The following is a 27,986-nucleotide window of genomic DNA, read 5'->3' as shown; positions in this document are numbered from 1 at the left end:
GGTCACAATGACGTCATCAATCCCATCACACCTTTGAAAGTTATCGCCATTTCCAGTTTGGGAAAAAAAGTTTTCCTACCAATGAGTTGCCTTTAATAGTTTTCTTTATTGTTTTTGAGTAAGTCCGTTTTAGTATTTAGACTAGACTATAAATAAATTGTATTTTTAAAATTAACCTGTTAATTTATTTAGACCTGTTTTAAATTATTGCTAATTCCTTTTTAATTCTAATGTATTTTTATTTCTTACATTAGACCGGTGTGTTATCAGCCAGTTATCAAGTAAAAGTAAAATGATTTTTTTTTCTTAGGTGTGTTACTTTAATTACTTTAGTTTTTTTGTAAGTTGTTACTCCGACTCCTCATCTAGTTTTCTAGATTCTAAATCTAGAAGTCATCTAAACTCACTTTAAACTGAGTACTAAAGACAAGGACTAGGCTAGATCTAGTCTAGGAGTCTAGAGTCTAGGTCTAGGATATTAAATTATTAATAAAATCTAGATCAGATCTTTATTTTAATTTTTAGAATGTAGTCAACTAAGTTCACTAGCACATCTCGGCCTACATAGTAGATCTAGTATAGTAAGTTTAGTATAGTCTAGATCAGGGTCTCCAAACTTTTCAGTCTGAGGGCCGCATTAACAAACAAATGTCAGTTCGAGGGCCAGTTTCTTCCAGGCATGTCTTTGATATTTCTGGGAAAAGTTCTTCAGCCAGCACCAACAAACGTTTTTTCCGTGGACAAAAAGATCTCTGAGGCCGGATGAGAGGACCTCGCGGGCCACATCCGGCCCGCGGGCCATAGTTTGGAGACCCCTGGTCTAGATCTAGATTCTCTAATTTAATCTTGACCTAGATCTGGATTATAGTATAAGAATTGAGGAATAGAATTAGAATAGGAGATATAATTCTTGCAATCTAGATTGAGTAGATTCTAGATTTCCTTGGTCCTAGACTACTTGACAGTTGACTAGATTTAGATCTAGTCCTGGATTGCAGATCTAGATATTTTTCATTCTCATATCAAACAGTGTTTGCACTTGCGACAAGTATACTATTCATGTCTAGAAAAAAACAACTAAGTATAGGCCTGCATGTGTAACACGGGAAAGATGTTTTCATATACAATTAACTTGTTGCTGGTTTTTTTCTAGACACGTAGGCTTATTGTATAGGATAGGCCTACATGTTTCAAGTGTAAACACAGTCACACAGTGTTAGAAAGATCTAGATAATTGTGTTTACTATATTCTGATGTATATATAAAGACTATTATGTAGGTATATAAAAGACTATTCAGATAGTCGAAATACATATAAGTGTGCTAGGTTATCTGCAGTACAGTAATCTCAAGTATAATTTTATTGTTAGAAATTAGGTTTAGGTGTATGGTAGGACTACGGTTAGGGAGAGGGTTAGCATTGACATAACCAAGTCACAAGTGTATCAACTACCCAGTAACCTAACACCTCTCTTTTAGCTGACACTGGTATAACAAATACACAGAAATGAATTTTATTTAGTTATTTCCAGATTCCATGTATGCATAAGAATCTCAGTCTAAATTAAATACTCTTGACTCTACCATGAGAAAAATTAAGTCTAGAATAGAGTATAATGTAAAATAAATGATAACAAATTCTTAGTCTACATATAGTATTATTATTATACTATTAGTAGGCCTATTACTAAAACTACAGAATCTCAATCTATCTAGTCTGACAAAAATTCTTTAGGCCTGCTAATTTATATAAATTAATATAAATAATATGCAATAGACTATGTTTATAATGATGAAAATGTTAATTGTACAAAGTAGTCTATGTGGTAATTTATTTTAGCTAATGGTCCAATATTTTCTGTCTAAATTGTTTCACTTATTTCTATTCTAAACCGATTATGAATCATTATTTTCAATTAGCACTTTTTAACTTGTTTTCAGAGTTAAACATCCACCATGTCAAAAGCAAAGACCCAACAGCCTGCTGTTATACACAAAGTTATAATGGTGGGTAGTGGTGGTGTAGGTAAATCTGCTCTTACTCTGCAATTTATGTATGATGAGGTAAGAATTTTAAAAATATTTTTATTTTGAAATATTCTATAGCCATTAATTATTCACAATTGGTCATTGTTGTTCTAGCTCAGTGGTTCCCAACCTTTTTCGAGTGGCGACCCCCTTTTGTAAAAATTAAGTGACCAGCGACCCCCATAGAATTAAAAAGCCGAAATTAGTATGGAAATCAATAAGCACTAAAATAAGATTCTCTAGTAGACTTTCAATATGAACTACTCTTGGTAACTGTTTTAATACCATGAGTAAAATTGCATACTATTCACTAAACATTTTTATATATTTTTTTTAAGTATTTTTTTTTTGTTAACGCCAACCTATGTCATTATCATTACCTTAATTTTGTTTTTAATCGAAAAATCGTGTTCAAAATAAAATTATATTCTCGAAAAGTTAATCAATTTTACGTTTGGATATAAATGGTTAATACTACACCAAAATGAAGTTTTTCATCTTACGCGGAATCGTTCTACAAATCAAAGAATTCATCTTGTAATTCATCGGGAATGCTGGCAACATCAAGGGAAGAATAGAATGGATAATGCGTCAATGCAGATTCTTTTTTTTTCAGCTCAGAGAAATAGCGATGCAGTTCGTTTTCAATAGATTCAAAATGCCCAGAAATGTCTTCTTTCAAAATTTTAATTATCTCACAATTAGATTCATCTACCACACTGAAGAGTTTCTCAAATTTACAATATTTCCAAGATTTATTTTCTTCGCCAATTTTGCAGCTTTGATCAAAATGCCCCAAGATTATCATGGAAAGTGATAATATTCGTTCATTTTACCTGAAGCTTCAGGTTATGCTTGTGTTGATGTTCGAACACATCTGCTAGGTATGATAATCTCTCCGACCACTCTATGTCGTTTTAAGTATACCAACAAGTCTTGTTTCCTTTGCACTTCCAAGAACAATTTGATTTCAGATTTCAATTCAAAAACACGATTCACAACAATTCGTTTGACAGCCAGCGCACTGTAGTGTAGAAGAGCAGAACCTCGTGATCTTTATTCAGGTCTTTGCTCAGTTCTTTGAAGGCTCCAGATTTTATATAATTTACGACTTATACTAGCAATGGAGTCTTGATGGCGATTGGTGAGGGCAGTGGTTAGGGAGCTAAATCTTTTCTGCTTTCTGAAAGCCCGATTTTGACCTAAACATAGATGGTGGACCATCCGTACAAACCCTCACAGCCGTTTTAACCTATTTTAATCATCCAATTTAAAAAAAAAACGTATTTATTTTCTCCATGCTATCTTCACAAAAGAGCAACTCTTCTTGCTATCATCTGAATAAATATAGACAAAGACCAGCAACTGCGAACACGAACTCGCGTCTGTTGATTTATCAACTTGAAAAGCAAACAATGGTGAAAGCTTAATTTCAATAAAAAAAAATATGTTATTTAACATCTACGGACATGTAAGAATTAACTTCACCATCTTCAACATGCAGCGTTTGATGAGATTTTCTCCTATTGTGTTTTTTTTTTTGCTTGGCATTTTCTGTCGCGACTTCATGTGATGCTTGCACTAATGCTGTGTTTCCTTGGTGAAAACTTCCTGTTCGGTCAAGTCTCTGACGTTTGCAACTAGCTTCATACCGAGGATAGAACTCCATATCATTTTTGGTGTGTTTCGAATGACTCGTGTCAAATGACGTTTTAGTTTTGAAGATTTCATAAACTCGTGACTGAGAACAACTTTGTACAGTAAACATTGCTTCTTCTCTATTCCCTTTCCAGTGATGTTAGTGAAGCCGAATTTCAAAAATTCTTCTAAATATTTATGTTTTGTTTCAAATTACTAAGGTATAGCATACCAGTTGGCGACCCCCCAGAAAGCCCTTCGCGACCCCCAGGGGGGTCGCGACCCCCAGGTTGGGAACCCGTGTTCTAGCTTTTTTTACATACATAAATTCCTACTGACTATATTATTTTCTTCAATAGGCTACTTTATATGTCTTATCTTTTTCTTGTAAGTTAGTTTTAAAATGTCCCCATTGTTATATATGTATCATATATTTTACATGAATCTTTATTTTTACAGTTTGTTGAAGATTATGAACCAACTAAAGCAGATTCATATAGAAAAAAAGTAGTTCTTGATGGAGAAGAAGTCCAGATAGATATTTTAGACACAGCAGGCCAAGAAGACTATGCAGCTATTCGTGACAATTATTTTAGAAGTGGAGAAGGATTTCTTTGTGTATTTTCAATCAAAGAGCAAGAATCCTTCCAGGCAACACAAGATTTCAGGTAAAGAATTAATTTGTTTTCAGTTGAAAGAAAGAAAAACTTACTGTGTGTCTATGACAGTGTGTGATAAGTTAAATAAATCAAAGTGAACAACTCTAATTTTTGTGTGTATAGATCAAATGAGACATTTATATATTTATTGTAAATCACTTTGAATTAAATGTCCTTTAATTATTTTTACAATATTTCCTCAGTTGAATTTTTTAAAGTTTAAAATTGTGGGAGTTGAATTAATGGTCATTATAATAATAGCTATCTCTTTTCAATAGTTTTGTTGACTTCTCTTTTGCTAAACTAATTTTTTTTTTTTTAACCAAGACTGGAGTTTTATTGCTTTAATTTCAGGGAGCAAATTCTTAGAGTGAAAAATGATGAAAACATTCCCTTTTTACTAGTTGGTAATATGGTGGATTTAGCAGATCAGAGACAAGTTAGTGTTGAAGAAGCAACTAGGCGAGCTCAGGAATGGAATGTGAATTATGTAGAAACATCAGCAAAAACTAGGGCTAATGTAGATAAGGTAAGAATGTTTTCCTAAGGCGTTCAGTAAAGCATTTCTAATGATTTATTCGCAGGATTTGAAAAAAATTGGTTTTAGCACTCACAAGAATAATTTCAGCTATCTGTTCCATTACTAACTATTTCACATGTTTGATTTCTCCTGTAAATTGTCTGGGCTGTCCTGTAATTAATTAACAGCTAATTTGTCATCTAGTATTTTGCTAACATTTTAACTGAAGCTTTGAATTCCAAAAATCTTGTGTATTATTTCCCATGTTAAGTTACTGTAGCCATCATCTGTGGTTTCATAAGTTTTTCTCCCCTGGGAATTTAAATTATTTTGAACTATTGAATTGCAAACTTAAATTTTTGTTGTTTACCACATCCAGGTAGCATTTTGGAAACTAATCAAAGTGCTGATTTTGCTAATTGAGGTCAAATTATAGGCGCCATTAACATCTATAGATTCAAGATTGTTAATTTGTAACTATTTTTTAATAGATTTTCACAGAAAATACACTCTTAATATTTTATAGAAAAAAAAAGATATTCAAACATTGAATAAAAACCAAATTCAGTTTTAAATTTAAAAATGTTTGTATTTTACAGGCTTTATAATTTGTTTCTTACATCTTTCGATTATATTGTGAAAAATGCTCAATTTTTTGTTTAGATAGTTTTACATTGATTACATTCATTCACTGCCTATCATCCCTTTAGGGTTAGCCCATCTTCAAGTTACAATTTCTATGAATACGAACTCATAAAAAACAATCTATATATATAATTTTCTTCTGGGATCAGTTAGAAAACAAGCTGCAAGCGCCTCCTTGCAGTCCCCTCTCTTCCTCTCTATCACTACCACCCCCACCCCACCCCCACATGATCTGGTGAGCGGTGTTCACTCTGTTTACATTTTACAATCATAGAGACGGGTTTGGTGACGGCTATTAGGGGCAGATAATTTAGTTTGAAACGATTTTAAACTTAGGGGAGGTAACTAAGAGGAGGCTGCTTTCACGTGGGGGGGGGGGTAGTGTTTTTAAGCAAATATTTTCAATGGCAGCATTGGTACTGTCGAATTCACAAATTATAAATTACTGAAAAGTAGAAAAAAAACAACTAAATAGCGGCATATGATACGCAGCGGGTCGGCTCTTTCTTATAATTGATTTTCCCTATGTAAGCATATTTTTCCCCCCAAAAAAATTATCAATTTAACTAATTATCTTTCTGCAGTAAATAAATAGTTACTTAAAATTAATATTAGGGTGTATGGCATTCAATTATGGTTAATTTATATTAGCAATGTGTGGTTTTAAATCAGTGGTTTTAAATCGTTTTGCAAAATAGGTAGGCTGCTGAATAAAGTTTGGTGAAACAAAAATAATTCAGTAAAAAGTGAAAATAATTAAGGGATTAAAGAATTAAGTTGGTTGTTATTTTCAATAGTTTATAAAGTTCTCTCCTTTAAAATATTATTTATGTAACCTATCCAAAAATGTTTAAATACAAATATGAAAATGAAAAATTTCTAAATTTATCTCAAATGAGTATTTTAAGTTGAAAGAAAATTTATATTCCAGGTATTCTATGATCTATTATTAAAAATTGATCAGTATAAGTCATCGCCAGCTGGTCGACGAGCTAAGAAACAGAACTCAACTCTCTCCCCAAAGTCTAATCAAACAACTGGGTGTAATTGTGTTCTAATGTAATGTTTATGCATTGCAGGTATATTTCAGTGATAAATAAGGACTGCTTTTACCAGAAACCTGATTAACCCACACCATGCACTTTTGACCATATTTTCCTATGTGATAAAGCAAAGAGTCTTTAAAATTAAATTCCAATTAGCTTAGATGTGATATGTTCTGTTCCTTCTTCCCAAAATTATCTGCTACTTGGAGACATATTATTCCCTTAGCAAACTTTGGTTTTATTTCTGTTTGGACTACAAATCATTATTTGCCAAAATTAGTATGTAAATACTATTAGATCAGTAAGTTATTTTTGTTTTAAGCTGGATATAGGTTTGTGACATCCCCACTCATTAATTACCCCCTTGGTAATTACACCATTTTTTATAATACCTATTATTCATATTACTAATGTCCTGTAGCACGCCTAAAATAGGCAAGAGGTAATATATAGTAAAGCTTATGAAATTGTTTTATGGTTTTGCCAAATACCTTCACTTCTCACCTATTCTTTACACATCCAATTCCCAGGCCTTATCCTCCTGAATTGATTTGTTCAATGTACTTAACCATAAAAACACTGTGCATGATTATACAAAGTAAAGCTGCACCTAGATTTTTGTCTATGCAGCTTATGGGACTGTGTAAATGGATTTTTCCAGAGTATTTAACTGTATATTTAATAGTATATATTGGTAATTATTAAATCTAACACTTTTTAAATTCACTGTTACATTATTGCTGAATTAGGCATATTTTTTTCATTCTGATCCAAAGTAATTATATGCCAACTTACTGCTCTCTTTTAACTTAATCCCATCCTAATTATACCTTGCTGATTTGAAAAATGAAACTCATTTATCTTATTTGTTATCAAGAATTATATCAATTGCAGACAGCACCTACACTTTGATTTTATAAAATTGTGTTTTACCCATTTTCCATGCTTTTATATTTTGAAGAGCTTAGATGCTTATTTAACTGCTCAATTCATGTTGGGCAAAATGCATGAGAAATCTCAGGTGTTGCATTCATTATTTTAAGAAAGTCAAATTGAAAGGTTTTTTTTCATTATGCTTTTCTATATTATTTTAATTTGATACTAACAAAATTATTACTTAACTTTGTTTTAATTACAATAGTGCAGACCTGTAACACTAACTGTAAAGTTTTTGTTTGTGTTTAAAAATAACTGCCATTAACCTTTGTACATTCTTATGAGAATGCATTAAAATCCCACCATGTAATTCAACAGAAAATGCTTTTTAATGCAGGTTTTCTATGATTTGATGCGCGAGATTCGTTCACGTAAAATGGAAGCCAGCAAGCAAAGCAATGGGAAACAGAAGAAAAAACCAACAGGTGGAAAGAAAAAATGTGTCATCTTGTAGATCTTTTCATCTTGTTGACATTTTTATATAATATTGAATTTTACAATGAAAGGTTATACTTTAGGAATCAAAATGTTGCAATATTTAATGTGATGTCATTTTTAAGTATGCTCATGGCAGTGTGATGTCCTGAAGGCTGTAAAGGATCATATTTCTTTGCAAGGAATTTAGTTCATATTGCTGGCTATTGTTTTTCTTATGTACGGCAGCGTTTGTTCAACTATGCTTGTGCAACATCATTGGCTTTTGAAAGTCATGTTTTTTCCATCACCATTTTTAAAAATAAATAAAATTGTCTACGAAGAAAATGTTATTGTTTTAACTATTGAAACCTTTGTGTTTTGTGAAATAGTTTTTTATTAAGTTCATTAAACATAATGTTGATAGACCACAATGTGTTAAAGTAAACAACTTCGAGGCCACAATTTACTTTGTTTAACTCAGCAGTTTTGCCACGTTATATGGTGACAACAGTAGGTCAATATTTATTATGCAATAATGCTGTAAAATATAACATTTTGATGGGTGCTGAGGCATTAGCTAACCTGTACTACAAAACATATTTGACCCTTAATTGCAAAACTATTAATATTCTAATTATGAGAAAAAATAAGATGCATTTACTTAATACATTTTGTTTCTTATAAAAGGAAAAAAAATATTTATTATAATTAGTAGAATATCATTTGCTTTGTAATGTTGGGATTAAATATACTTAGTAATGCCTGCAATGAAAAATACCATGTGTATATAATTGTGCAGACTGTAATAACACATTGCTTAATATTTCATTTCTTGTTTTGACTGCTGTGAGTTTCAACATATTTGTGATTAATCTTATTGTTTTGTAACAAAGCATGATGCACTATTAATATTGTTTCCTGACCAGTATTATGGCAGATATAGCTGTTCAACGTGACCATACATTTTCCCTCAAACTTGGAAATCCCTAACCTTTAAAGTGGTTTTATTGGAGTCATATTAGTTAATGTCATTCTTTTGTAATGGTTAGTGTTATCATTTTCCACTGTAATTATGCTCCAGATATTGTCCAAATAAGGCAATCCCTTAATCAGTTATTTGTCTCAGAAAAGCACACCCTTAGCCCTTAATACACAATTTTAAAAAATGAGAATACTATAGCAAATATGAAACCTACAATATTTTAAATATTCATGTTCACCACAGTGCTACATAACTTCTTTCTCTTTTATGGAGGCTTTGTTTGTAGATTTTTATAAATAAGTATTGTAGGCTATAATAGTTTCCTCTGTGTTTTTTTTTTTGTGCCTGATATATTGTACCATACATTTTTTTACTGTTACTTAGTAGTAAAAAATAAAGTTAAAGCATGTCGTTTTACTTAGGGCCAGTAAAGCTTCCTAGCACCGACCCAGACAGTAAATGGTGTTCTGGATATTGTGGTCCAATGTCACCGCAAAAGGATTCAAAATTATTCCATTATTGATTGAAGGTGTGTTGGTTGCAAATATATACCTTTCTTATTGGAATAACGAGCTGGGTCAATATTTCAATATATTTCTTTAGCCTGCTTTGACCATTTAATTTGTACAGAAGATATTGTTTCCTGTATATTTGTTGTGAAGTATGTATATTCTCAAAAACAATAAATACTTTTTCTTGTGTTATATTTATGTAATGAATGAAATCTGTTAGAGAGCCTTAAAGTCTTGTAAAAATTGCTTTGAAATGTATATATATACTAGTGAACTATCACATTGTATCGTGTAGAATTACTTTAATTTTCAGTTAGTATTAACTTTTTTGCATATTGTCTCTTGTTTTCTTGTGTCTGATGGCTGGATTTTAATTGATTACTTTAGAATTACAAATTATCCATAAATACACATACTTTATTTTGCAATATATTTGTGCCACTTCTGAATATACAACACAATAACTACCAGTTGTCAGTCAAAAAGTATTTGGTTTACTGTTTGATAATAATGACTTGGCAGGAATACAAAATCTACTTTTATGCTTAAATCCACATCATTGGTACCTTATTTTCTGGTAGGTTTTATTGACATGCAGATTGTTTGAAAATAATTTGAGTTACAAACTGATGGACTCAACAAATTTGACCAAAAGTGAGAAAGTTGAAGTAATCTGTGAAACACAATGGGACCATTGTTTGTATTTTAATACAATTGTATTCTTTTAGTCAATTTCATAATTCTGTTTCTAATACACCTGAACTTTTGATTACTTTATACTCTGTTGGTAAATTATTTTCAAAAATTTAATATTATGTTTTTATAGTTTGATATTACTGATCCATTCACAATATTAGGTGGCTAAGGCACAGGTTGTAACACATTTTTGCTTTTCAGTAATGGCAGTATTTAGCTCTTGAAAACTGAAACATGCAGCTTAAAATGTGATCACTGGAGTTTATTTTTATCTTACAAATCTGTGTATTAATACATCCCTACAGTGACAAAAGCTATAAAAATGGTAGGACTAGATGATCTATTTTAAACTAACTGGATTTTTAAAGCTGCACAACTTAACATTCAAAATGGGTATCATTTGATTTTTATAAATATGTGATATTTCAAATTTTAGATATTTCTAATTATTTAAACTTGGATCTTTAAAAAATAACATGCAAGATCACCATATTTGTTCTGTATCAGTTGTGTTAACAATAATGAACAAACATGTTTGACTCTTTTTACTGATGTAATCATAGTAAATTTTAAAAATAAGTGTCTTAGCTGCAGTTCCATTAGTGTAAAAACATTTTGTGGCTCTTTATTCTTGTAATACTTATTATCCCTGAACCTTTATCTTGAATTAATAACCCTTTAAGACAAAGAATTAATCGACTCCTAAAGTAGTGAGTATGGTATGTATGCCCTTCACTGTAATTATCTACTTACTTTCTGCATGCAGTTAATTTATGGTTTTTGAAATGAAGAAGGAACTTTTGCTCCAGCTACAATTTTCTATTCAAGACCATGTTTTTTTAAAATAATTATGTATGGGGTTTTGCCATTTCAAAGAGTTGTTCTGAGTTTGTCACCCACTGCATTGTTATCTAACTGTAAAAGTTATTAGCCTCAATGTAACTATTATAAACAACATTTAATTACACTGTTGATTGCTTTTAAATATTTGTTTTGGCTTACACTTGCTTCTTTGGTATTGAACTTAGCTAATTATGCACAAAATAAAGGTCAGTAATTGAAGTAGTTCATTACAAATTAGAAAAACTGACCTAGGTAACATTCACTTTTGTAATAGAGAATGAGTGTCATGACAGTGGCAATGTTTAAATAGCAAGAGATGTAAATAAAAAGGAACATTCTTATAGTTACAGTGTACAATGTGTGCTGATGCATTTATTTGCATTGTGTATTCTACATCCTAGTTGAATATTGCTGAACCTTTCATTTTGAGAGGACCATTATTGAATATGTGAAGTGTGAATATGATTTGAAGAGAGCACTTATCTATGTGGCTGTATTTTATTGTTTTGTACCTCTTAAAACTGGTTTTTGTATTTATTTCAAATACACACATGACAGCAATCTTGTGTTAGCTTTCATTATTTAATAAGTTATTCTTAATAAAGTAAAATAATTTTTTATTTATTTTTATTGTTAGTATATCTTAACATCATTTAAGAGCTAAGTCATGAAGAAGTTTGCAAATATTTGAATACAATGAATTGAAAATAAATACTGTATAATATTAAAGTTGGTAACAGCACCTAGAGGCATTGGCGAGTTTTGTCAACCCATAGATTTTACTATCACCACTTTCATCCTGTTGTTTAGTTTAAAGAAAAAAAGAACACATTTTATTAAGGCTGTTTATTGATTAACTTTTTTTGGTGAGTGACAGTACCAACACTTGAAGAGAAAAATGAACATTAACTACAGCAAAAAGACAACAGTGAAATTTCACAGGTGCTGTTCCTGAAAATGTATCACTAGAAATGAAGGCATACGAATGTTTCGATGGCAACAAATATTTTGTATTAATTAACTAGGTCATGTGACCACAGGACAGTATTATGCACTTCAAATTGGTTTAACAAAATTTGATCCAGGTAGGTGTAGTACAAAAGATTTTACACTTAATTTTGTGTACATAAATGGATAAAAAAAAGGTCTAAAAGCAATCATCCAGAGACTACAAATGTTCATGTACAAGATTTAGTAAAGGTTTTGATCAAGTCGGAAAACAGTGTACACTAAAACAACCCACCATAAACTCAAGTAAAGTTAAGCTTAACTTTATCACGTAAACTTCGTGCTAGTCCAACCTAAGCCAGGAGTATAAACTAACACTAATACATAAATGAAAAACCATAACATCAAATATTAGCCAACCAATGAGCACAAACCTTCAACTTATGTAAAACAGAAAACAAAAAAATCATAGCTTAAACCTAATGCTAACCATAACCTTTACAGCAAATTCAGCAACATAAAACATACATTGTCTAATCAAACCCAATTTCTGACATTAAGCACCCATCTAAACTTAATGTCAATCCAAACCAAAACCAAATAGTCTAGCTGCATTATTTACCTTGGCTTAGAGTTTAGTACTTTTTTTTTTTTAACTTTAATACATTAAAATATACTGCAATGCTTTAGGTAACTAAAATCTAATGTAAATGCTTTTAATTTTTTTTTAATTACAATCTTTTTATAGCTGTATTCACAATCAGTAGCTGGACAAGTTCTTACTTGCACTACTAAATCACCTCCCTACCCTAATGATGCTGCTGCCTTGGCAACCACCTACTTACATTTTTTAGAAATGAGCTTAACTTTTCCTGAGCTGTTCATCTCAAAATAAAAAAAGTGTGACATTGATAGTCATTGTCTAATAAAATACTATACACATTGAGCATATATTTGAAGTTTAATATTGAATACAACTATTAATATTATATGTCAAAACTCAAAATGTTTTGAGACAGTAAAATCTTATATTCTATTAAAAGGTAATATATCAGAATGGTTAAAACTCTATTGGATAAATAAAGCATTTAAACAGTATACAACTGCAAACTTCAAATGGCAAAATAACACAACAAGGTTGGTAAGTTTCAGATTTTACTTATAATAGTTTGTGGTCAAACTTTTAAAATTGATTATGACCCATGTTTACCAATGTCAATCATTGAACTTAAATTTAATGGTTATACGATATTATAAATAAACAAAAGGTGAAATTACTAGGTGCTAATAAGAAGTCGGTGTTCACAAGTTTAATAGCCAAGCAGTACATTAATTAATAAATTGCAGATACTATGTGAAATGGCTTTACTTGTGGCAAACTAGTTTGGGATAGGAAGGAGTATGTTAGTATAAATGGATTGTAAAGAATTAATGGTAATAATGGCTTTTAAAACTTGATAAACATCAACTTACTATTACAATTTTACAATTGCTAAATGTTACAAAGAAGATAGTGTAAATATATTTCCTTATCTTCAGTAAATTTAAATGATTGTTTATTTTAAACTTTTAAAATGTTTTATTATTATAACTTTTCGTATAATATAGTCCATTTCTACTTAATAATATGGTTATATGTATTATTTTTTCTTCTTTATGTATTACGTATAATTTTTTTTCTCTTTAAAACGTAACAAATATCTAATATATAAAAATACGTGTAAAGAATACAGAAATAAATGCAATTATATTTTTAAGTTAACTGACACATTTTTTAAACATTTTAAAAATATTTTTTAAATTAACTTTTTTGATGCCAGCATCATATGAATAAGCTTTAAAGCACATATATACAGAAATAACACTATCACAAATCTAATTATCAGGCCAATGCAAAAAATGCATTCTCACATCATATTTTCTGTTGTTGATCCTTAAAAATTATTAAATTGCTCTACAACTTAATACAGAATCAGGCATACACACATTATATATATATATATATATATATATATATATATATATATATATATATATATATATATATATATATATATATATATATATATATAAAGTATACATTTTAGTATACATTTTACACTATATATAATAATATATAATATATAAAAACAACATAATACTTTAAATCTAATATTTAAACAAACTGTAAATAAGTTATATATAGTCCAATAAATCTCAGAGGGCTAACATGCTGAGTCAATATTTGTTTTAATAAATAAGTAACTTAGATTCATGGATAAATAACTTTACATCGTTGTAAAAGTTCCAAGACAGATTATCAGGTAAGAGTTATTTTTAATTTTAAATATGCTATATATAAAGTTAGTAGAGAATTTCTGAGGGTCATTTTACTAATAAATTGCTGTTGTTTTTAAAAAAATATAAATATGTAATATGTGTTAGTACAATCTTTGTTCCTTTAGTGCCAACATTTTTTTTTACAAAAATTACAGTGATACAATACCAAAGTTAGTAAAGCTTCCATACATGTGGTGACATTTTAAAGACTTTATGTAACAGGGTAATGGTTTATATAGAAATGTATCATGTGTTGCATAATCAAGTAAATTCATTTTAAAAAGAGTACTATTTGCCTAAAAAAAAACTTGTGGAAATTCAAATGCTTTTTTTCCTAGAAAGTTTGTTTATCTGAAACTTTAGAACTTTTAATAATAGAGTTTTTCTAAAATGAGTTAATAAAAAACAATATTAATAACATTAAATAATATGTTCATCATCCGCTGAATATAATGTACATCAAATACTGTTATTATATTTTTGGAGGGGTTAAAATTTGTTTTTGGAGACTCAACTTTTTTTAAAGCAAAATACATTTTTAATTTTAAAAATGTTTAAAATAAATCTTTAATTGATCTTTCTAAAGATGTACAATTGTCACAAAAACTGTTTTAAAATAGTAAATGAAATTTAAAAACTAAATAAAGTTTTATCCACGTTTAAAAAAAAGCTAGCAAATATTGCACAGATAGATAACTGTTAAACTGGTTAGAAACCTTTAATAAAACAGCTAATAGTTTTACAAAATGCCTTAGTGGAAAATTATAAAATATAGAAATTGCCAGTGTAATTTATCGTTACATTTTTAGAAATTTAAATGCATTTTTTATTTTAATGTGGAGAAAATTTGAATAAGATAAATGTAGTTTTCCATTAATCGTGGTAAGAATTTAATAATCAAGTCTTAAGCACATCTAGAATTTTCAGGGCATCGCTATTGCAGCGGTAAGCAATAATTCCTGGTAGGCTTTCTGTACCATCAGATATAGATGCCCTTCTATTACTGATTGCACCTCCTAAACTTACATAGTTAACCTGAAGTTTTATTAGATCTTCCTCAGTCAAAGCTGACTCAGACTTATTAGCTGCCTCCAACGCATGTTTATAACTAATAATCCCCCCACCCAGGGCTAAAAGTATGGCATGACCAGCACAGCAATCCCACCTGTAGACAGAGCGATGAGAAAGAACATAAGCATTTGCCAAACCTAGAACAGTGGCTAAAATTTTGTATCCAGCTCCAGAAGCATACAGAAGTCGGAACTTTGATGAAAGTGCATCAAGGACATGCTCAGATTCACTGTTACTTAGCACTATTCTGGCTTCTTCACTGGGAATATCTTGTACTGGTTGGAGTGATGTCAGTTTAATATCTTTGTAACATATTCCCCAAACGGTCTGTGAGGACCAACTGAAAAATAATTTTTTTAAATAATAAAATCACAAGTTTTATGCTTTTAAATGTTAATAGAAATATTGTATTACATTTATATTTAGACACATAAATACATTAGCAGATGATTAGCTTTCAATTTAAAAAAAAGCTAGACATGAAAAGCCTATAGTGTATAGAAACTGTCTGTTATTCCCTTTCACCAAACTCGGTGAATAAAATAGTATACACTTTTGTGTCTTTTAAATGTCTTACTAGTACCAGGTGACAAGTAAAACATTATAAAATGTGCAATGTTGTATATATATATATATTAAAATTTCAAAAAAATCCTAAGGCAGAAAATCAAGCTTTAACAATATTTATCATACTCATTTGTTTCTTTACAGTATTCTGCAAAAGGTTGAACAGAAACACCAATAATGGGCTTTCCAGTGGATTTTTGAAACATTCCGATTAAGATTGCTACACACTGTAAACCATCAACCACCATTCCATACTCATCTTTAACACCAGTGCTTCCTTTTATGTATTGACCAGTTGAATCTTAAACAAATATAAAAACAAAATACATGGGTTATATAATTTTTCTAAAAATTAAAATATATTAAAATTATTTACCTTTGAAAAGTAGCTAAATTTAGTTCAGTTGTTCTTCATATAGTTAACACTCATCCTTAAAGTTAATAGCTATTTCCCTTACAAATCTATTAAAAATTAATATAGATTTTTTATAAATAATACAAATTTCAAGACTGTGTTGCAAAATTGTGCAAAATAAAACCAACATACGTAATTATACTAGAATTTAAAGATACAGCAAATTCCATATTATTTTTAAAGCCTCTAATTTTAAATTTAAGATAAGAAATAATTTGTTTGAGATTCAGGGCAATTCAATTCTGAGAATGAATATATCTATTTTGTAAAACAAGTGATTAAAAATTAATGTAAATATTTGTTCACCAATTGGGTCAATCCAAATCCCACAGTCACTGGTATCTACATCAACATCACAAGCCACATCAACTAGTGAAATATTATTCACATTTTTGTGAACAGCCTTTGCTAGAAGTTCAGCTGCTTCAATGTTTCCATTCAAAACTTTACCTGAAAATATCAATTTTATCATTTATTCAACATAGAGCCTACAGTTTCAGGAAATAAATAATGCAGTGATTAATGCACATGTATTGTCTTTAAGCAAGGTTTTAAACAGTGCACTTCATAGATGTCCATAGTTTAGTTATAATACTTATTAATCATTTAACATTAATAACAGTCTGATGAAATTATATATTGATTTTTTTTTTTTTTAAATTGGTCTGTTGTTATAAAATCAGACATGTCATTTTAAAGTAAATATGTTTCTGTAAAACAACTGTAAAAAATGCTTGCCGACAGTTTTTAATACAAAAGACAGATTATCGTTCATGTTTTATGCTTTTAAATCTCAAAGGTATCAAAATGATTTATTATGTCTTTAGAAAAATAATGCATAGACTGGACCTTACTAAGTAATCCTTGTGTCTCCTCACATGTATCACATACTTTCACAATCACTGAATCTCCAACCACATTTGTAAATTGGTTACTTTCTTCACCATATATATGTGCACCAATATTGGGTACCTGAAAGTGTTCAAAAGTTGACTAAGCAAGAATTAACATGAGTTTAAATACATCAACCTTTTAAAATTGTTTATTTAGCAATGACCTGTCATAATGCCTGATGTTTACTGCAACTTCACCTAACATGAAGTCTCAACCCTAACCATAATTAAAATTTAATTATACCTAAAAACTTAACCATGTTAAACTCGTTATGTGCATTTTATGGTAAAGCAAAACTTTTCAGATGTTTAAAAAGGAATCTTGTAAATAAATGAATTAAGCAGTTTGTGTGGAAAATGATGTGGAAAAAGTGTTATATTTATAAGATGTTGGCTGAATATATAATATTGTAAATTATAAATGCTACATATAGAGATTAAGGAAATTTAGTGAGCAACAAATTCAACAAAAATATAATGAACCTTTTCACTGATATAATGGCGAACAGTTTCTTGAATTAAAACATCTGCTAATGTTTTAAAATCATGAAAAAATCTACAATTTTTTTCAATGCCAGTCTTCTCTTGAATTAGCAGCTCGACAAGAGGTTTCTCTTTCCTTATAATGATGGCAATCTGTGCAGCTTTGGAAGCCACTTTCAAAAGTAAGTTTAAAATCTCAGAAACTTGCATTCTGGAAAACAAACAGAAAAATTACATAATGAGTTGAATGTTTTATAGAAAGTACTAGCATATCCATCACCCCATCTCGTTATTCAATGGGTTTTACACAAAACAAACACACATCTCATTACTCAAGGGGTTCTACATGTGTACTAATTGTAATTTTTAGGAGTGTAAAACATCAAAAGAAACATAACATATTACAAATCATGTATTTTTACAAATGTGACCTTGTTTTCTAAAACGGAGTTGTTTAAATGTAAACAAAGAAGGTACTGTATTTTTTTTAATCATTGTTGTTATTGCATGGTTTGTATACACTACTGCCCAGACACCCCGAGGCGTGCTGTATGAAAAACATTGACTGCCCAGGTGTCAAGGGCATCACTGGGTGCTCGCTGGGGCTTCCAGTTACACTGCCGCAAGTTGATTGGTCCTGTTTAGTCATCGAATGTCATGGGCTACCTAGTCCCTATTGTAGGGTGCTCTTTAAAACTAATGTAGGTGTCGTAATGCTCACTAGGGAGCCCTAGGCACCAAATCAACCCCTGCCAGGGCGCAAGAGAATGCTCCTAATTTAAGAAGTCTATCATATTTATAGTAGTCTGGCTATAGTTAGTATAAGTATAGTTACAGTAAGTACTACATTACTTTTATTATTTTAAACTTTTTATAATAGGCCTACCCTACACTTTTAAAACATTTTAGAATTTTTTGGTGATATTAAAATTTAAAATAATTAGGCCCTAGGCCACTAGCCTAGGCTATTATTACATTAGTATTACTATTAGTATTAACTGTATTACTATTAGTATTAATATTATATTACTATTAATTATGTTAACAATTTATTAGGCCTAGATGCCTAGATCTAGAAATTTAGATCTAGATCTAGATTCTAGATCTAGATCTAGACTTAAAGTTAAATCTAGAGACTGCCGCAAATTCTAAATAAATTCCCCATGGCATAATTTTTAATAATTTATTAAAAATTAAAATTATTTAAAATTATTAAAATTAACCATGAATTTAATATGATTTTAATTTTATTACATTGAGATTGATTGATTTAAATCTAGAATCTAGATCTAGGTCTAGATCTAAAAATGTAGCCTATACAAAATAAAAGATTTAAAAAATACAGCTAGGCCGACTTAGTACTTTACTTTGAACAATCCTGGGTGACCTCGATATAAATAATATATGTCTAAAATATGCTAAATAATACTAAATAAGTTCAGAGTTATCCCCGATGTAGAACAGCTGATAAGGCAAAACTTCCTGGCAACTACAGTGCTAGATCAGAGATCCAGATCTAAATTCTAGATCTAGAGTCTAGATCTAGATCTAGACTAGATCTAGTCTAAATAATTCACACATTAAAACATTTTAAGAAAAAAAAGGCTGTTATTGTATTAAATAAATCACAAAAAAAAAAAAAATCACGAATGAAAAAGTGTACTATAAAAGTTTTTAACAATCATTTGCTTACAAATTTTATTATTTAGTAATATTTACCCTCAAAATAGGCATACTCTTGTACAGATTCATTTAATAAAATTGTCTTTCGCTTTCTGCATGATTTTCAGGGTGTAACCAGCCCTGTAACCTTATTAAAGCTAGATTTAGATATGTATGCTGGTATGACTAAAAATAAGTAATATTGAAAATTAAGCATATCTATATATATAATTCTCTTCTTGGATACCCTAGAAAACATCAAGCTGTAAGCGCGCCTTGCAGTCCCCTCTCTTCCTCTCTAAGCATATCCCTACTATTCCCTACCACCCAGAGGCGTAGCGAGGGCGGGGCGGGGGGGGGGGGGGGTGCGGACCGCACCGGGTGACACCATAATAATGGCAAAAAATTGCAAAATGTACAGAAGAAAAATAATTTTTTGCCAGTTCCATTAATGATTAATTAAACTTAAATAGTCTTTTAAGTACAGATCGTCAATTATTATAAGGGTGAGGGGTGACACATGACGTAAACGTGCTAACTTTAAAGAAAACAATGCTACACCCAACTGTATTATTAACAGATAAACGTTGTTACTATTACGTCTGCAGTGATTAAAGCTTTTACACATACATGTATACGCGTATGTGTCATATATTTAAATTATAGGCCCATGTAGGTGTATATATATATATATATATATATATATATATATATATATATATATATATATATATATATATATATATATATATATATATATATATATATATATATATATATATATAGTTATATATATATAGTTATATATATATAGTTATATATATATAGTTATATATATATAGTTATATATTGTTTGGGGGGAGGGGGGGTGACACCACGAAGTGCCGCACCGGGTGACACCCTACATAGCGACGCCACTGCTACCACCCCCACCCCAACATGGTCTGGTGAGCTGTGGTTCACGCTAAATGTTTACAATCGTAGAGCCGGGTTTAGTGACGGCTATTAGTGACGGCTATTAGGAGCAGATAATTTAGTTTGAAACTATTTTAAACTTAGGGGAGGTAACTGTAAGAGGAGTCACGGGGGTGGGGTAGGGGGTGGGGAAAGGAGGGTGGGGGGATGGGTATCGTCCTTAACGACCTACTGATAGTGTTTTAAAGCAAATATTTTCAGTGGCAGCTCCCTACAGTGGCAGAACTAGAAAAAAAGGGCCACCCCGCAAAAAAAATATTTTTGTGCCCCATTTATATATATATATATATATATATATATATATATATATATATATATATATATATTCGTGGGGGGTTTTGCAACATGAGTTACACGATTTTTACAAAATATTCTCGACAAAAAACTTTTACGCAAGAGTGTAGGACTTTATAGTGGTCATATCTAGGGGAGTAACTAAATTAATTTTTTTCACAAAATCATCTAAGCTTGGTTATATATCATTTATTTTTATGGCCCGAGTCGTTGGCATTATTTTATATAAGAACTTTTTTTCTTTACATCTATGACACGTTTTTGTTTATATATTATTTTCAAAATTTGAAAAGAAACAACAATTATTAAGGCGATCCAACCTTAAAATTACCTAATAATAGAAAAAATGTTCCTTCACCATTGCGAGTTGGGCTCCCGGACATAAACCCTGGACAAAAAAACCCGATTGAGGTTTATATAAGGAAATACTAATGAAGATGATAACTAAAAGTTATAATTAAAAGCGAGAAAAACATAGGCATAAAATCAGCATTTTATTATGAATTGAAAGTTTTTAATTAATTAACATTTTATAAAAAGAGATTATGAGCTATGCTCTATTCTCTATTATGGTATACTTATTAAAACCTTCAACAGCAGTTGCAATTCGAAATTGGCTAACAATATATTTTGTATGCGTTTTGCTAAACAGTAGCCTTTGCGTAATGCACATGTTGGAGCCTTGCTCCTTTAGTATAAAGTCAACGAATTTCCACAAATGGGGATGGTAACATCAGAGGCGTAGCGATGGGGGGGGGGGGGCAGGGGGGGGACATATGTCCCCGGGCGCCGACCTTAGGGGCGCCAAAACGGGTTGGAAAAGTAATTGAAAGTTTGGAAATCAAAAGTTTGAGGGGGGTGCAAATCAAAAGTTTGAAGGGGGGGGGTGCAAATCGAAAGTTTGAGGGGGTGCAATTCGAAAGTTTAAGGCGGGGGGGGGGGGGGTGAAAATCGAAAGTTTGTCCCCGGGCGCCGGGAAGGGTCGCTACGCCTGTGGGTAACATCCCATATTGAGCTGGAAAATTCTATGCCATTTTTTTGGCATATCGCCACATACAAAGTAGGGAAAATTTTTTGTCTCCGGTCATCACATTGTGACAGTAGTCATCCAAAAAATCTGCAATTGGCGACGTTTCTAGGATAAAAGTTTTAGATAACTGGTCAAAATCATTACCAGAGTTTCTTCCAGTCTTCGCCCCCCCCCCCCCCCCCCCCGAAAAATTTTTACCGCCCCCCGAACAAAATGAAATTTATATAATTTATATAGAAAATATATACTTTTAACAGTGTCCGCCCCCCCCCCCCGAAGAAAGTTTACCCCCCCCCCCCCCCCGAAGATTTCAAGTGCCCCCCCGGAGAAAAAAGTCTGGAAGAAACACTGATCATTACTATTATTTATTTTGGCACAAAAGCCAATGCTGGCTGTAATAGATTGAAATAATTGTGAGGTCAAGGGAACTCACTCTTCTGTATTAGTTATATTTATAATATTGTTATCTTGAGTGATGTCCCTTGTGCATTGTACTTCCGTCCTTGCCGGTTAACAATTAAAGCTGTTTACATACTCATGGCTTCTGTCTCCGTTGTATTCATAATCTACCTCAACTGGCGACGAGGATAAACATCTACTAGAAAGAGCACCTACTTACGCAAAAAAGAGGTTTGCTAGAGCTTATTAGCTAATTATTTCTAGAATTATGGCGCTGTATGGCCAAATAAAAGAATTTGATGCGAATGATGAAATCATTCAAGATTACCTAGAGAGGTTAAGCTTTTACCTAGAAGCTAACGACGTGACGATAGAAGCCAAAAAGAGAGCTGTTTTGTTAACAGTCATAGGGCCTCAACAATTTAGGCTACTAAAGGACTTATGCGCACCAGCTAGTCCAGATACCAAGAGCTTTAACGAGCTGAGCAAATTGCTAACAGACCACCATGCGCCTACCCCATCAAAGTTTCTATGTCGAGCTAGATTTGACAGTAGGACTCGTCAACCAAACGAGTCAATATCAGAATATGTTGCTGCTTTACGTCATTTAAGTAGATTTTGTGAATTTGGAGACACGCTGTCTGACAGATTATGTGAAAAGTTTGTGACAGGTGTAAACAGCCCTGATATTCAAAGAAAGTTGCTGCTCGAGTCAGATCTAACATTAGAAAAAGCAATACAACTTGCAACTTCAATCCAGCAGTCATCAGATGCGGCGAAATCTCTAACGCCTTCAGGGATCCATGCAGTAAACAGCAGGTTAGTCAGTAAACATCAACCCCATCAGAGCATTCCAACTTATGCTAAACAGCCTGCTCGTTCAAATCCTAGATCTAAATCTAGTAATAATTATCAAAAATGTCATCGATGCAAAGGTCCCCATGCATCTCATCGGTGCAAGTTCAAGTCTGCAACTTGTTATAAGTGCAGTAAGCAAGGTCACATTGCCAAGGCCTGCTTTGCAAAGTCTTCGTCTGTTGCTAAATCTAGCCAGTCAAGACAGTACCGCAACCAAAAGCAGCACTATGTTAACTCTCACCAAGACTACCTAACCCAACAAATGAACCACTCTACCTGTGAAAATGCTCAAACTGATTCGCAGCCGGATTTCAACCCGTTCTCTGTGAAATCAATAAGTCATGCTCCCATCAATGTACCAGTTTATATCAACGGTAAGAGCATCAGCTTCCAACTTGACACTGGAGCATCTCTAACAGTCATAACAAAGAAAGATTTTGACGCTGTCACAGGAGGATCAGTGTCTCTACAGCCATGTCACAAGTGTCTAACAACATACACTGGTGACAATGTTCCGGTAATAGGAGAGTGTATGGTTCATGTAAGTTATAATGGTCAAAGTGTTAAACTTCCTCTTCTTGTGGTTGAAGGAAATGGACCGCCATTACTAGGTAGGAACTGGTTAAGTGATCTTAAGTTAAATTGGGAGAGTATTTGTTCATTGAAGAATGTAAAAGAATCTAGTCTTACTTCACTAGATAAAGTAATATCTGAAAATAGAAGTGTTTTTGGTAACTCTGGATTACTAAATGATAGAACAGTGAAGTTAAGCATTAAAGACACAAATCCAAGATACTGCAAAGCTAGAGTTCCACCTTATGCAATGAGGAATAAAATTGAAAATGAGCTAAGTAGATTGGAATCTAATGGCATCATAAAGAAGGTAGACTATTCCGATTGGGCAACGCCCATTGTGCCAGTGTTAAAGAAGGATGGTTCTATAAGAATTTGTGGAGATTATAAAACTACACTGAATAAGCAAATAGAGCTAAATAGGTACCCTATACCTAACATTGAGGAAATTTCTTTGAATTTGGCAGGAGGAGACAAATTCACTGAATTAGACTTTAGTCATGCTTACACTCAACTAGAACTGCATCCAGATTCAAAAGTCTATACGATAATAAACACACATAAAGGACTCTACCAATATGAAAGACTATGTTTTGGTATATCATCTAGCCCTGGAATTTTCCAAGCTGTCATGGACAGTATTTTTAAGGACATTCCAAATGTTTGTGTTTACTTTGACAATGTGTACATAACTGGTAAGAATGACACTGAACATCTTAAAACACTTGATAAAGTATTAAAAATTGTTGGTGAAAAAGGTTTAAAGATAAACAAAGATAAATGTCAATTCATGTTGACAGAAATTAGTTTTCTTGGTTATATATTAAGCAAGCAAGGTATCAGACCTCAACCTGAGAAAACAAAAGCCATTAAAGAAGCACCCAAACCTGAAAATACCCAACAACTAAGAGCTTTTTTGGGCTTAATAAATTATTATGCAAAGTTCATAGGAAATCTGTCTGGTAAACTATCACCACTGTACAAGCTGCTACAGAAAAATGCAACTTGGCACTGGGGTAAACAACAAGAAGCTGCTTTTAATACAGCAAAAGAGGCTTTGTCTGCTGACACCTTACTAACTCACTATGACCCAGGGAAAAGACTTATATTAACATGTGATGCTTCACCAGATGGTGTAGGAGCAGTCTTGTCCCACATGGATGAGAAGGGTGACAGACCCATTGCTTTTGCCAGTAGATCTTTGAACCAGGCTGAGAAAAATTATTCTCAGTTAGATAGGGAAGGCTTAGGCATCATTTTTGGTGTTAAGAAATTTCATAAGTTTCTGTTTGGTAGGAAGTTCACCATCTTTTCAGATCATAAACCATTGCTAGGTTTATTTGGAGAAAACAAAACCCTACCTGAGCATGCCCCACCAAGAATTCAAAGATGGGCTATCACACTAACTGCATACAATTATGAATTGAAATACAAACCTGGATCTGAGAATAGTGCAGATAGTCTTAGCAGATTACCTTTAAAAAACCAAAGCCTGAGCTATGTACCAGAAGATGTATTTGTTCTCTTCACTATCACGGATAACTCCAATATAAATGTGAATGATATTAAAAGAGAAACACAAAAAGATGAGTGCTTAATAAAAGTATATGAGCACTGTATGAATGGTTGGCCTGAAGAGTCTGTGAATGATGACTTAAGGCCATATAAAATAAGAAATTAAAACCCTTTGTGAAGATAATATAAAAGATGGAGAAGATGCAGTCCATTATCAGTCAGAGTTGCCTAAACAAAGTACTTGTAACTTAATAAATGATTATGGTGATATGGCAATTTTAAATACATTAGTAAGAAGGAATGTGATCATCAAACAACTTTGCTAACATCATTAGCACTTTCAGAAACTAAAAGGGTAACATCAAAAGAAAGAAAAAGATTTTTGCCATTTAATACTTTCAGATGCCAATTCAAAAAGTAAATCATGACAGAACACCCATTGAAAGAGAATTTGGTGTTAATGATAATGTGTATCTGAGAAATTATGGGAGAAAGGAAAAATGGATACCAGGTCAAATTGTTCAATGTACAGGACCTGTGTCTTATAAAGTAAAAACAAATGATGGACTTATTGTCCGTAGACATGCAGACCAGTTGAAAATAACTTGTGCAGATAATAAGTGTGAATCTGTCAATCCCACCAAATCTGATCAGTTCACACCAACTCAGTTTGTTCTACAACCAAGTTCTGTTGATATGAGTGAACCAAGTTGTCTGGAGTCAGAAAATGTAAATTCTGGAGTTAATGATTTAAATACTAGACCTCCTGAGATAGAGAATCCAGATGGTCAGAATCTTGAGTCACCAAATCAGAAGCCACTGAGAAGGTCAAACAGGACAATCAAAGTCCCAAATAAGTTAGACCTATGATTCTAAAGGTCAAAAGGACTTTGACATTATTGTTTGTATTTTGATTATGTTGTAGCATATTGTGCATTGTTTGTAAGGATGTAATCTACCATAGTGTTCATGTTACAATATAATTGGTGATTTTAGGATACTATCAATTGTTCTATTGAGAGATGTGTTATTGTGTTCTAAGGGTAAAGGGATGTAATAGATTGAAATAATTGTGAGGTCAAGGGAACTCACTCTTCTGTATTAGTTATATTTATAATATTGTTATCTTGAGTGATGTCCCTTGTGCATTGTACTTCCGTCCTTGCCGGTTAACAATTAAAGCTGTTTACATACTCATGGCTTCTGTCTCCGTTGTATTCATAATCTACCTCACTGGCAGCATACTTAGCGTGATAATCCGCTTTAGATCAAATATAAGTATGGTCACTCTTTGGCGGCAAAATGGTATTCTTTTCAGTAAAAACTTTTTTCTGTTATTAATTAAAATAAAAAATAATTAAATTAAATACCAAATTATATATAAACTATAAACCTTTATATGGCTAAGTTTAGTTCTCGTTAACGTTAGTATTTCCTTATATAAACCTCAATCGGGGGTTATTGTCCAGGGAGCTTAGGTCATAAGGGATTTTTATCCAGGGGTTTATGTCAGGGGCTTTATTTCCGGGGTGTATGTCCAGTGGGTTTATGACCGGACCCTTCGAGAAAGGTATGGGACATGCTGATTGCTAACCGCAAAGTATTCAGCCCAGTTCCTCACTCAAGTTGAATAATTACTTTCAGGGCAGTGGCGTATTAAATACGATATTTATTGGACATTTATTACTAAAAAAATAAAATTAAAATAAACTACGACGGTCAGTAGTAATGAGAATCAATTTAGGCGCCCATCTTTTGAGACAAAACAGAAATCACATAATTGTATAATATTTTTTGAGCCATATATATTGGCCTATACAGATATAGCTCAAACGAATAGAGCGAAACTTGGTGCTAATGACGCTCTGCATGAAAATAAAAAGATGAGCTTCAATTACATGTCCGTCATGTCTGGCTGAATGGTAGAAAAAGGATTTCACGTAACTGAAGGTAGATCAACTGTTGTGTATGCCCCCCCCCCCCCCCCACCCAAAAAAATATTATTATCAAAGCAAATTGAAAGCGTCGATGTAATTGCATCTTTATAATTTAAATTACACATCAACACACACACACACACACATATAATGTGAGATGCAATAATAATAATTTTTTTATTAAAAATGAAAGCTAAATTAGTCATTAATAAAAACCTTTTTAAAAAACGTTATAATAATTAGCACTAATTCAAACTTCCTTTCTTTTATCAAAGAAAAGCATTGATCGCTAAAATTAAAGAGAATTCACGAGCGACCAATAGTTTTATTAAAGAAAACAAGTTTTTAAAATTTCCAGTTCGTGTCCAAGAAACATGACAGATAAATTAATTAGAGTTCTTTTTCACTATGCTTGTAGTTTCGGTAACGTGAGTCAGGTACACAACATAGCAGGGTGGATTTAGGAACCTACTACTGACTCGATACAGGAGAACAAACTTGACACTTTTGGCTTAGCACTATCGGAAGCAGACTGGTATTCATTTCTCTAATGGATCCAGGAAATATCTACAACTATTAAGCAAACGTCTTTAATCTGCAACATATAACTTGAGAGAAACAACATTTAACGACATTTTAAAATATTTTATAGTGAATTCATAACATTTTTTAATTTTGCGAACACATTTTATATTTGCACAATGGGTTTCTTTTGTAGTGTTACTAATCAGATTAATCAGATGAATTACGATGTCGAAAAAGCGCTTCCCACAATTTACCGATTACTTGCCCCTAACCGTATTCATTTAGCATACGTTGAGATGCATAAAATAAACGCTGGTTAAAGGTAGTGTATCGCAGTCTAACGGTTGGACTGTATGTAATACATTATTACTGCTCAAATGTAACCTACCATTTTTTCAAGCTACTTTTGGCGCCCCAAGGGTCGGCGCTCGCTGCGGCCGCCCCACTTGCCCTCTCTAAGCTACAGTACCTCTGGGCGGATAGTTATCATTACACTTCACTCAACCTCCTTCCACACCCCACATCCTAAAGTCGAACTACGACTAGTCATAAAAACTATGAGATTTTGCATAGGCTGGTGAATGTCTACAAGACTAGCAT

General features: G+C 32.0%; 2 protein-coding genes across 6 annotated transcripts; one reads left to right on the top strand and one right to left on the bottom strand.

Annotated features, from left to right (window-relative positions):
* Positions 1-9: 9 nt before the first annotated feature.
* LOC131943806 (ras-related protein Ral-A-like) lies at positions 10-11,483 on the top strand. Of its 3 annotated transcripts, none has more exons than XM_059304092.1 (6): positions 10-118; positions 1,942-2,064; positions 4,126-4,334; positions 4,680-4,854; positions 6,422-6,569; positions 7,810-7,915. In XM_059304092.1, exons 2-5 carry the CDS (start codon positions 1,957-1,959, stop codon positions 6,551-6,553), a joined length of 624 nt encoding a protein of 207 aa, XP_059160075.1. In that variant the 5' UTR covers positions 10-118; positions 1,942-1,956; the 3' UTR covers positions 6,554-6,569; positions 7,810-7,915. The 3 variants fall into 3 exon arrangements, with proteins under 3 accessions (XP_059160075.1, XP_059160077.1, XP_059160076.1); XM_059304093.1 differs by lacking the exon at positions 10-118 and adding an exon at positions 292-310; XM_059304094.1 differs by lacking the exon at positions 6,422-6,569 and having other exon boundaries at positions 7,810-11,483.
* A 2,466-nt stretch (positions 11,484-13,949) lies between these two features.
* Positions 13,950-27,824, bottom strand: LOC131943811 (inositol polyphosphate 1-phosphatase). 3 transcript variants are annotated; one of them, XM_059304101.1, is made up of 6 exons: positions 27,775-27,824; positions 17,619-17,829; positions 17,097-17,214; positions 16,549-16,692; positions 15,954-16,128; positions 13,950-15,600 (listed from the first exon to the last, which is right to left on the bottom strand). In XM_059304101.1, the coding sequence occupies exons 2-6, from the start codon at positions 17,826-17,828 to the stop codon at positions 15,087-15,089; spliced, it is 1,161 nt and encodes a 386-aa protein (XP_059160084.1). In that variant the 5' UTR covers position 17,829; positions 27,775-27,824; the 3' UTR covers positions 13,950-15,086. The 3 variants fall into 3 exon arrangements, with proteins under 3 accessions (XP_059160084.1, XP_059160083.1, XP_059160082.1); XM_059304100.1 differs by lacking the exon at positions 27,775-27,824 and adding an exon at positions 18,981-19,144; XM_059304099.1 differs by lacking the exon at positions 27,775-27,824 and adding an exon at positions 18,986-19,144.
* Positions 27,825-27,986: the final 162 nt, after the last annotated feature.

The sequence above is a fragment of the Physella acuta genome, unplaced genomic scaffold, assembly GCF_028476545.2.
Source record: "Physella acuta isolate Inbredline_101_S28 unplaced genomic scaffold, ASM2847654v3 ptg000466l, whole genome shotgun sequence".
NCBI classification, from domain to species: Eukaryota; Metazoa; Mollusca; class Gastropoda; family Physidae; genus Physella; species Physella acuta.
The sequence above is the reverse complement of the archived record's forward strand: the minus strand, read 5'-3'. Positions and strand labels throughout refer to the sequence as shown.

Bases quoted from the DNA above. Each gene is read 5' to 3' on its own strand.
- LOC131943806 (XM_059304092.1), top strand. From the start codon at position 1,957: ATGTCAAAAGCAAAGACCCAACAGCCTGCTGTTATACACAAAGTTATA. The intron at 2,065-4,125 runs GTAAGAATTTTA...TTATTTTTACAG, and splicing joins TGCAATTTATGTATGATGAG to TTTGTTGAAGATTATGAACC. The intron at 4,855-6,421 runs GTAAGAATGTTT...TTTATATTCCAG, and splicing joins CTAGGGCTAATGTAGATAAG to GTATTCTATGATCTATTATT.
- LOC131943811 (XM_059304101.1), bottom strand. From the start codon at position 17,828: ATGCAAGTTTCTGAGATTTTAAACTTACTTTTGAAAGTGGCTTCCAAA. The intron at 16,693-17,096 runs GTAAGGTCCAGT...TGATATTTTCAG, and splicing joins GGAGACACAAGGATTACTTA to GTAAAGTTTTGAATGGAAAC. The intron at 15,601-15,953 runs GTATGATAAATA...ATTATTTTTCAG, and splicing joins TACTGTAAAGAAACAAATGA to TTGGTCCTCACAGACCGTTT.